The sequence below is a fragment of the Pinus tabuliformis genome, chromosome 3_1, assembly GCF_031772625.1.
Source record: "Pinus tabuliformis cultivar Carrire ecotype Pingquan chromosome 3_1, CPIR1, whole genome shotgun sequence".
In the NCBI taxonomy this organism is placed as follows: Eukaryota; Viridiplantae; Streptophyta; class Pinopsida; order Pinales; family Pinaceae; genus Pinus; species Pinus tabuliformis.
Window position 1 is genome coordinate 315589433 of NC_142301.1, and position 10997 is coordinate 315600429.

At 39.6% G+C, this 10997-nt stretch overlaps 1 protein-coding gene across 1 annotated transcript; it reads right to left on the reverse strand.

Moving 5' to 3' along the window:
• Positions 1–625: 625 nt before the first annotated feature.
• LOC149187044 (uncharacterized) lies at positions 626–1321 on the reverse strand. Its single transcript, XM_089409538.1, has one exon. The coding sequence runs from the start codon at positions 1319–1321 to the stop codon at positions 626–628; it is 696 nt and encodes a 231-aa protein (XP_089265664.1).
• Between the last annotated feature and the right edge of the window lie 9676 nt (positions 1322–10997).

Here is a 10997-nt window from a genome sequence, read left to right on the forward strand (position 1 = left end):
CCTTGATCCTTTAGGGTATGAAACAACACTTTTAGGGGTTTGAGCACCCTTGGTTTATTGACATATATGATTGGGGTTGCAGTTCCCAAATATGTCTATAACAATCATATACAGATAATAAATATGTTAAGATGTAATTAGTGGTAATCTTGATGCCCTGAAGTTGCCCTAATCTGCGCTCTTCGGATATGAGGCAACTAAGGCCTTCTATAATAAGCAGAAATAATAACAAGGAGAGAGGACATCTTATCGAAGTCCCCTTTCAGTGTATAAAAAGGAGATGTTGAGCCATTGATGACTACACTAAAGGAGACCTTTGTGATGCAGCACATGATCCAATTAATAAACTCCAGAGGAAATCCCAGATGTGATAATAGCATCCACAAATAAAGCCAGCTAGTACGATCAAAAGCCTTTGTAAGATCAATCTTGAGAATCATACCTTTCAATTTCTTTGTTTTAATGGAATGAAGTACTTCTTGGGTCATACCAATAGCATCATGAATCTGGAAATATTGGGAAAAGAAAATTGTTCAAGTGAAATGTGGGCAGAGAGAATGGCTTTGAGCTAATTGGAAATGATCTTGGTAGTGATTTTATAGATGCAATTGCAAAGGGAGATGGGTCAGAAATCATTGAAGGAATCAAGACGGTCATCCTTCAGTATGAGAGAAATGAAAGTGGAGTTGAAGGCCTCATACATGCGCTCAGAGGTACGATAATCCTCAATAATGTGGAGTAAATCCTCCCCCAATAAGTCAAAGAATGCAATGTAAAACTCAATAGGCCAGCCATCTAGCCCAGGACTTTTGTCATTCTTAAATTGTTTTAGGGTGCTTTCCATCTCCCCCATCGAGACTAGCTTAAGAATATCATCAACATCCTCTTGTTCGACATAGTGAGGAAATAAATCTCCGACTCTTATAATTTTTGCCAATGATGCTTCACGAGGGGCTCTATAAAGGTTCCTGAAGTGAGAAGAGCCAAGGGAGGCCAGTTGATGAAAGGTGTGAACTCTCTGACCTTGATCATTAGTCATTTTCCAAATCATGTTTATAGCATGAAACCCATTTGCAAATTTGTGGTAGAATTTAGTGTTATCATCACCCTCTTTCAACCAAATTTCTCTGCTCCAAAGTCTCCAATATTCCTCTCTATCTTTCAAGATTCGTTCCCTTACAGTTTCTAAGGAGATGAGATGTTCCTTTGTATCATCAAACAAATACCCCCACCCATATTCATCCTCAAGGCTAGCAAGCTCAGTCTCAATGGAAATGAGGTTGTTATCATCTCTCAATCTCTTGTTATGGGCCCATCTCATAGATATCCGCTTTAGATTTGAGAGGTTGTTAGAGAACCCCTTCGAGATAGATCAGCCCAAGATGGGGGGATGTGCCTTCCAATAATTAGAGACAAGTCAAAGATAGCCAGGGTCCTTTAGCTAGGTCGCATTGAATTTGAAAGGTGCCTTTGGTTTTTGCGCAAGGCCACATATCTCCAGATAAATGGGTGCGTGATTTGATAAACCCCCTATTCCAACCCACTGTATGTAGTTGTGAATGTTTCCAATTAGTCTCTCCTTGATGAGGAAATGATATAATCTGTGAGCCAACATTGCCTCCCCAATCTTACGATTCCTCTAGGTAGGCTGTAGTCAACCCGAAGGGATGTCAATAAAATTATGCTCCTCAAGGAGTAATTCAATATCATCATATAGGGAATCGATCTGGGAATTGTGTCCCCATGATTCAGCATATCCAATGGAGAAATTAAGATCACCACCCAAGATTATATTATTAACTTGTAGAGGGCTATACTTGATAAGATTTTCCTAGAAGGTAGCCCTATTATGGTAGGGACCATAGACATTGATCAGCCAGATCTCTAAACTCAACTCAGAGAAGAATATATTCGCCCCTATGTATCCACATCCTCCCCATATATTTCACAGTTTAACCAATTTAGGCTTAAATCCAAAACCAATTCCCCCGATATCCCTCGCACATCAAGAGCATGAAAAATCCATCTAGGTAGCAGAGATTCCAAGGTTGGTATAATATGATCAATAAGCCTGAGTGTCTCCTGTAGAAAAATGACATACACCCACTCGGTAGCCATGAGCCTTCAAAAATCTAGTTTTTTAGCAGGACTAGCTAACCCTCGACAATTAAGGGAGAGCCACTTCATGGGGGGGAGGATTCATAGGTATTCTATGCTCTAAGAACTTGATCAATTGCAAGTTGTCGACCAGTAACAACATCAATACCAGCTTGAAGAATAGCTTTTGAGATGGAAGATGGGTGCCCTCGAGATGGCTTAGGATGTAGATGGGGGGAGATGATACCAATTCCACAAGGTTTCTAAACTGATAGATAGTTCAAGGATCGAAGGTTATAGGAATGGGAGGGTAGAGATGAGTCTGAAGCCTCCGAATGTGAATCTGATAGGGGGGGATTCGACACGGAGGGGGGAGTGATGGAAAAAATAGGGGAGGGTTGAATCAAAGGACAAGTCAAAGAGGGGTGGGGGGCGATGCAAATGAAGTGCTACAATGTGTAGATGAGGACGAACACAAAGATGCAAAAATGGAAATAGAATTGATAATTGAGTAGAGGAGATAATTACCCGAAGAGAGCGCAACAACTACCATCACCTGAGCCCTGGTAAGAGGAGGAAAGGGAGGCCGGATTGGAGTGGTGGCATGCTTCTTCTCACAAGCCTTTGTAGATCATGAGGGAATAGAAACAGAAGGAGTGTTATGTACATGTGAGCCTGGAGCATTCACCTATGCCTCTATTTGATCCTTAGGAGAGATGGAGTTCTTAACCAAGGGGTAGTCCTTATATAAATTCCCTGCCTTGTGATAGCGTTGACACCTGAATGGCACCTCTTCATAATCTAATATTTGGATACAAGTGAAGTGTTTCCAGTATAGGGTTATCTACTCCTCCAACCCTTCCCTAATATCCAAGTGAACCAAGATACGAGCCAGAGACATGTTGCCTGAGGTGATATAGGATTTGTCATGATCAAAGTAGGTACCCAGTGCATTACTAATACACTTGAAAATATCATTAGACCAGAAGTGTAGTGGCAAACTGGGCAGTCTCACCTAGACAGGTATGACCCCTAATTGCTCCCACTATGGATCAAACATAGGGCAGGTGGGTTCTATATGCCAGAACTTAGAGAGAACCCACGAAGTGTAGTTAGAAAGTTGAAAGCGAAGAGAAAACTAGCCTCGTGCAAGGGTAGTAACAGAAGGTAGCTCAGAAAGAATATGCCCCCAAATTTGAGTGATCCAATTTCAAAGTCTAGCTGTCGAGTAGGTGCATCCACGAACCTGCCCTACCAAAACCCAGTCCGCAGTATCCACTACTTCCCCCATCTGTATTCCTTCCCCAAAGCAAAGTGAGACGTCCTTGTTTTTTTGCCTTTACACACTTCAATTAATTCACTTGCTTCGGTTGTTTGTCGCTCGAGGACCCGAAGATGGCTCAGGAGGAAGCTCCTGCTCATCTTCACACTGATCTAAGTCTCCTTCTATTGAGAAGTGCATAATTCCTTCAATGAAACCAGATGAGGGTGGTCTAGATACCAGGTGATTATTTGTTCACTCAATGGATGACCTAGAGGATATAACCGGGGGTAGGGTTACCAACACGGAGGAAGAGGGGAGAGGGGTATCACCAGCAAATGAAGAGAGGGGATAGCCCGGGGGGTAAAGAGGAGAGGCGGGCCTAATCATGTAGCCAGTAAGTGTAGGGATACCGGAGAGGGAGGAGGGATATCAGAATCTAGCCAGGGGGGAGACATTAGGCAAGAACTCCACTGACATGAGGAGCTAGGGTCCGATTGAAACAGAAAGGTAACCACTGAAGAGTAACTATCGAGGGTAGTAGGGGGCGCAAACATCGACTCCTCTACTATCGGTGGTGGTGTGGTCATCTAGATGGGGACTAATGAAAACAAGTCTTCTGTATTTTCCACCAAATCCATCTCCATTCCGTCGTTTATGTTGAAAAACGGTGAAATGTAACAGGAACCGTGCCAACTACCAGGTCAAAGAATGAACAAAGCAATATGAGTACCCCAAAGAGCCCATGGGAAGGGCACCAATGTAGACAGTGAGCAAGGTGTGCAAGGAGGAACTGATGCAGTCAGTGTGTAGGGTTAGCGAGGAGAAACCCTAACCCTCCTCGATGCAGGTTATATTCAGATGCATTCGCGCCATCGTCGATTCTCATGTGATCTTATTTTCCAAGTCCACCTTCATTTCCTATTTGATGATAGCCAGATCTTAGATCGATTTTGGAGAACGCTGTTTCCCCCCGAACTTGATCGAATAGATCATCAATTCAAGGTGAAGGGTATTTATTTTTATAGTCATTTTATTCAACTGACGATAATCAATACATAATCTTAGAGTTATGTCCTTCTTCTGTACGAACAATATGAGGGATCCCCATGGGGACACACTGGGGCGAACATATTCTTTATCAAGTAGTTACTGTAACTGCATTTTGAGTTCTGTTAATTTGGGTATACTCATATAGTAAGGAGTTTTGGAAACATGAGTTGCTCCTAGAACCAGTTCAATCATAAAATTGATATCTCGCTTAGGTGGTAACCTAGGTATGGATTCAGGAAACACAATAACAAAGTCTTGAATGACAGGAATATCTTCCAGGGAAGTCATTTTTCTCTTGGAATTTGTGTACCCTACCTATACAACATAAATTTGATAACCTTTTCTAATGCATTTTCCCAGCTGGTTAGTAGTAATAGGACGTAACTTAATATTTTTCTTAATTCCTTAAATTTCCTTTCTCTGTCCTGATTCAGTAAGGTAACTAATAGAATTTCCCTTACAATCTACTAAGGACCAATGTCCTTCCAACCAATCCATCCCTATTAGCACATCGTATGAACCCAAAGGGAGTATATTTAAATTAACATAAATCTGTTGTCCCGAAATATCCACAAGACAACATTCTGTTTTTGCAACTACCCTTTGCTTCGATCCTGTGGCTAATTGGACTAACCAGGGTTTTTGAAATTTATTGCTTCGCAGTTGGCATCCCTCTACAACCTTAGGATTAACATAGCTTAAGTTAGCACCTGGATCAAACAAAATAGAGACAAGTTGATTAGCGATCATACATTCACACTCAATCATGGTGGGTTGGTATTCTGCTTGATGGTCGTCAAGTACAACATTAATTTTGGGCATGCTCCTTGCCACCTCCCCAACTATGGAAGCTTCTTTCATGTTTGAAAGCTACTCTATTCTTGCTCTATGCAGACTGTTTTTCTAATAATGGGGTTCTCCACATCCCCAACACTACAGAGGCTGTTTTTTCTTCTGGTCATTAACAGGATTATTAACTCCCTTAGTTTTCCTATTTTCAGTAGATGCTGGGACCTTTGGTTGATTCCTTGCTAGAAATTTACTAAAGGGTATTTGTTGTACATTCCTTCCACTGGAAATTTTTTTTCTGTCTGTTTGGGGGAAACTTTCTTCCCCTTTGGTTCAAACCTCCTTTCAAACCCTCAATTTTCTGTTTCATTTGCTGATAACAGATGCAGTATTTTCACACAGCATCATCCATTATCTTTGGATAATGAAATTCCAGTTTCTCATTCATGAAGTTAGGTAGACTACTAATAAAACATTGAATCTTGGCCTTTTCTTCTTGCATATACGGTACATACCATAATAAAGAGGTAAATCGTTTCACATATTCATCCATAGTTAAGGCTCCCAGCCTTAAATCATGGAACTCCTTTGCTTTTTCATCATAATAGCATTCTGTTAAATATTTATCCTTGAAATGCTTTTGAAATTCTTTCCATGTGACCTACTCCTCGTCAATTTTCCTTACAGTTTTTATTTCTTCCCACCAAAGGGTGGCCTTACTTATTAATTGATAAACTGCCAGCCACACCTTAAGTTTATCATTGTAGTCATAGATATGGAAATATTTATTCATATTGATTAACCATGTTTCCGCCGCTTCCTCTGACCCACCTTCAAATATTGAGGTTTTATCTTTTTAAATTCCCCTTGTAATTCAACTTTTTGTCTTTTTTATTTTTGCTGATCAGAAACATTATCAGAACATCCTTTATCCTCATGTCTTTCCCTTGACTCAACATTATCTTCCCCTTGATGGATAGTCACATTTTTCTCTTTGTTACCATCACTGGGGGTTGGCCCTCATTGATTTTGTCGATCAGACAAGATTTTTATAATTCTTTCTTGCTCTTGTCGTAACCTCTTGTTATCCGTCCTCAAATTAGTTGTAACATCCAATAGCCATAATGCATAAAAATAATATATACAAAAATTATTATTACCCATTAATTCATATATTAATTCAAACCTTAACTTATATATATATGAATCTCCATATATATATCCGCCACGTAGGTGGGTTTGATTCCAAGGCATGTCTTCTTAATTAAATTTGGCATTACTTCGCCCAATTGGCTCTGCCATACCGTGAGGACTCGTATCATCCTCCACGAGGAAAATGGACTATTTCCCACCTTGGGAATCAATGCTTACTGTACATGACTCCACGCGGCTTGATATATGGCAATTATAGGGTTGGCAACTATCCTTCATTCTGCTCTCACTGCGACAGGTGGTGTGAATCTAGTCCATTGATTAGGTCAGTGCTATCCGACGGTGATGAGGGCTCTAGGCTTGTCCATCTACCCAACACCCTGTTTCTCACCAGTATGCAACTCATTTGCAATCCATGGGTGAGGGTTTTGGCTGATGTGCATCTTTTCACTCCTCGTTTCTTCGTGGGTTCCATGTCTCGGCCTCCATGTCCTATGTCTCCATCTGTTCAACTGCTGCGGGGAGGTAATTCCGAACCCTTGCTGCCTGTGTTTCCATTTCCTTGTTCAGGTCATACTCTATTTTTGTTGAGAACTATTTCAGCACTTGGGGTTAATGCATCTCTTGTTGGTCAGGTTTGGCATCCAACCTTTCAAGTGTTGTGAGCAGTGGCGGTCATCCTCATTGGTATGAAACAGGTAAGCCCTTAACGATAAAAAGGCTCTTATAGTTGTTTATGTTTCTAATTTCCTTACATTCTTCTAACCTTGGAAGGGATGTGATATGCAACTAGATGACCCCCAGTTGCAGCTTACTGAACTTAGGTAAGGTTGGCTTGGTCCAATAACTCATAGCTATAATGTAGGAATGATTTATGTTTTCAGCCCCTTTGCTAATGTTTGTCAATGGTTTTTGCAGGTATGCTGCTATTTAATAGGGATGCCTTTGTGGTTAATCCTTTGGGTTTTCAATGGTCATGCCTTCTCACAACTCTGCAACTGGTACAGGTTGGAAACTTATCTTCCTGGCTTCTCTTGGTTAATCTGATGTGGTTTATGTGATTTGTGAATTTGCAAAGTGCACAAGAGACTATTTTTAATTATGCTGCACCCGAAGTTTTTGTAGTGAATTTCATTTTGAAGCTTTTCTATACCGCTAGATGTAAATGCCAGTTTGAATGTAATTATTTCCTTTTAATCTGTAACTCTTTTGGAGAGACAAAGAAGGATCTCTCAGCCTTAACTGGGTATTTAGACAAGAACTCTGTTACTTAGGTCTGAACTCATTAATTTATGTAACTGGGTTTATATGATATTCTTACACTGTCGCTTATATATATTTAAAGGTCTGTTTCTGGTATTCGTCTATTGAAAGAACAAGGTGTGTTTTTGTACTTTGGTTATGTCATTTGTGTTTAACTTGAAACCCTTTATCTGCTTCAATTTTGTTGTCACACCTCTGCGAGAGGGTTATTATTTCTGAGAGTTATTCTACTCTTTCCTTATAACATTTTCATTTGTATTATAGCAGTAACCTCACGAATCGATATCTCTTGGTTGAAACTAGAATTCACCTTAGGGTTTCATTATACATTCTGTCGAAATCTGAGGGTTTGGTCTATTTCTATCAAACAACCTCTTTCGCCCGTCTCTAGCTTGTAGAGGAGGTTAGATAAGTTGACATGGAGACAAGATTTTAGTTAATGTTAATGTATGATAGAATATACATATGTATGTTTTGATTGGTCCAGAGTTAGTAAAAGTGAGGTTTCATTATCTGTTTATTCTTTATACTTTGTCGCTTGTATAGATGTATAATCTTCAAAAGGAAATTCTAAGTAAGAGAGGTTTCATGATTATTGTTTGTGAAACATTTCCGAATACTAATTCTTATTTCTCACTGGGTATCACTATTTTACTAATGCATCTTTATCACTTAATGTGACTGTTCTACTAATGCATCTTTGTCATTGAATATGATTGTTCTACTAATGTGTCTTTATCACTGAATATGATTGTTTTACTAATGCATATTTATCACTGAATATGACTATTTTACTAATGCATATTTATCACTGAATATGATTGTTTTACTAATGCATCTTTATCACTAAATATGATTGTTTAATCATACTCCTGGAAACAAATAATTTCTCACTATGTAACACCATCCTGTAAATACAGACTAGAATACTTATTTGTTCCAAACTTGTAAATGGGTCAACCCAGCTTCGTCTGGAAAGTCTCTCCTCCAAGCCTCGAGCATGGCGATTACGTCTAGGCTCTCCCTCGAGCACTTTCTCTATTCCACACCTGGATTATATCCAGTTACAGCTAGTGCCTTGTGCCTCAGGACTCCATGATCCAACCTCAAGTCATGCACTCAGATGACTGTAAATGAGTAACTTCCCACTGCTCTCTAGCTCCCAGCTTAAGGATAGTTTCTCTTCCCCCCTTCTTCTCCTTTTTAGGGCAGGGGTGTAATTGTTTCTTTATTAATTGTTTTTTTAATTTAGACAAACAATTATATTATATTAAGATGTATAAATTCCTAATTAATCATAATTAGGTAACCACTTGTTATTTGACTTTCGAGCCTCAGTCAATGTCACAATGTAAAATAAATGTAGTAAATCATAAAACTAAGTTTAATAACCATAGTAAATCTTTCCTGGAGCTTGGAGTGTTACATCTCCCCCCCCATGTGAGGAACACCGTCCCTGGTGTTCTCTTCTCTCCTTTGGTTTTTTTTTTTTTTTTGGTTCAAGAAAACAACATTGGATAAGCTTCCTGCATAAATCCCTCTTCTTCCCAGGTGGCCTCATCTGGGCCAAAGTGCTTCCACTGCACTTTAACTTGGGTGATGACTTACTTCTACAAGGTGGTTTCTCTCTGATCGAGAATATGAAGAGGTTATGTCAGAAACTCTCCTTTCGGTTCGACATGAAAATACATAATTCAGAGTCATAATTCTCTCAAACAAATAAAAATAAACAACATATATTCTCTTAGATCCTTACCTAAATATTTTCCAAATTTATTATATGTTGGGGGTTGTACACATATTTTTTTAACAATGAAACATGAAAAACGTTGTGGACCCGAATGTGGCTTGGTAATGCAAGTTTATAGGCTACCAGTCCAATTCATTCCAAGACTTGGAAAGGTCCACAGTATTGGGGTGATAGCTTAGCACAACCCCTCCACTATAACGAACTTTTTCGGGGCTTAACTCTCAGATACACATGATCTCCCAATTGAAATTCTTTGTATGTCCAAATTTTTTTCTGCATACATTTTCTGCCTATCTTGGGAAACCCTTATATTTTGTCGAACCTTCTTGACAACTTCCTCCATCTCTGCTAGCATGTCTAGAGCTAGTGCTAGCTTATTAATAGGGTTATTCTAGTCCATGAGCACTTTGCACTTTCTTCCATATAACACCTCAAAAGGGCTCATGCCTAGTGATTCATGATGTCCCTTGTTGTATGAAAATTCCATGAGGTGGAGGTAATCCTCCCACTTATGTGGATGTTGCATTATGAACATGTGTAACATGTCCTCCAAAACTTTATTCACTCGTTCAGTTTGTCCGTTCATTTGGGGATGGTAAGTTGTACTAAACTAGATCTAGGTGCCTAATCCTGAAAAGGAGGTTTTCCAGAATGTGGATATAAATTTCACATCCCGATCTCCAATTACCACCTTGGGTCTTCCATGCTAGCGAAAAAATTCCTTCATAAATATGTCTGAAATTTCCACTATTTTGTAAGTGGACTTCACAGGTATGAAGTGTGCCGTTTTACTCAATTTGTCAACTACAACCATGATTGAATCATGTTGCTTCCTGGTGCGGGGTTGTTACGGATCCATTTGTGCACATCAAATCCCAACATTCAGATCAATGATTTAGGACTCATCAAACCCTAAAATCAGTTGTTTCATGCCCTAAACAAGTCAACCCTTTGAATGCCTCCTTCCCAGACAATTTCATGACTTGAAGACATCCAGAAATTGCCTCTAGAAGGACCAGCGCAAGTAAGCCCTTCTGAAGGTGCGCTGTAGAGTAGCTAAGTCCATTGCCAGGGTGCTCTGCAGAGCACTTAGGCTTCCTTTCACCTGCGCTAGGTGAGAATGAGCGAAATTCACATAGGGTTTGGGAATATTCTTATCTTGTGGAGTCATCTAGAAGTTTCCCTATCTTATCAACTCTTATGAGCTTGAAAATGGATGAGGAATGAGTTAAGGATCATCCTATCCTCTCAGCCCTTCATCCATGGAACTAATTCTAAGTATGGAAGGCCATCCAATGTCACCATTAATGACAAAACATCCTTCATCTTCCTATAAATTAACCACTCATCTAAGTGATCAGGGGCTGGACTATGTTGAATTGTAAGGAGATAATGCTGCTATGAGACTTGACTTTGGAGCAAATGATGTGATGCCACAAGCTTGTCTTGCTTTTGATGTGATGTGGATGGGGTCCAAGCTGGAGGAATGAATTTGAATTAGACATTGATGGTTGTATTTCCTTCTTCTATCTAATAGAGTGTTTGAACCTTTTTCCATATGATGTGTTCTTTCATAATGCTTATATGTATGAATTTCTTTTGATTCCTTTCATTTATATTCAATGGATCATA

Bases quoted from the DNA above. Each gene is read 5' to 3' on its own strand.
- LOC149187044 (XM_089409538.1), bottom strand. From the start codon at position 1,321: ATGAGATGGGCCCATAACAAGAGATTGAGAGATGATAACAACCTCATT.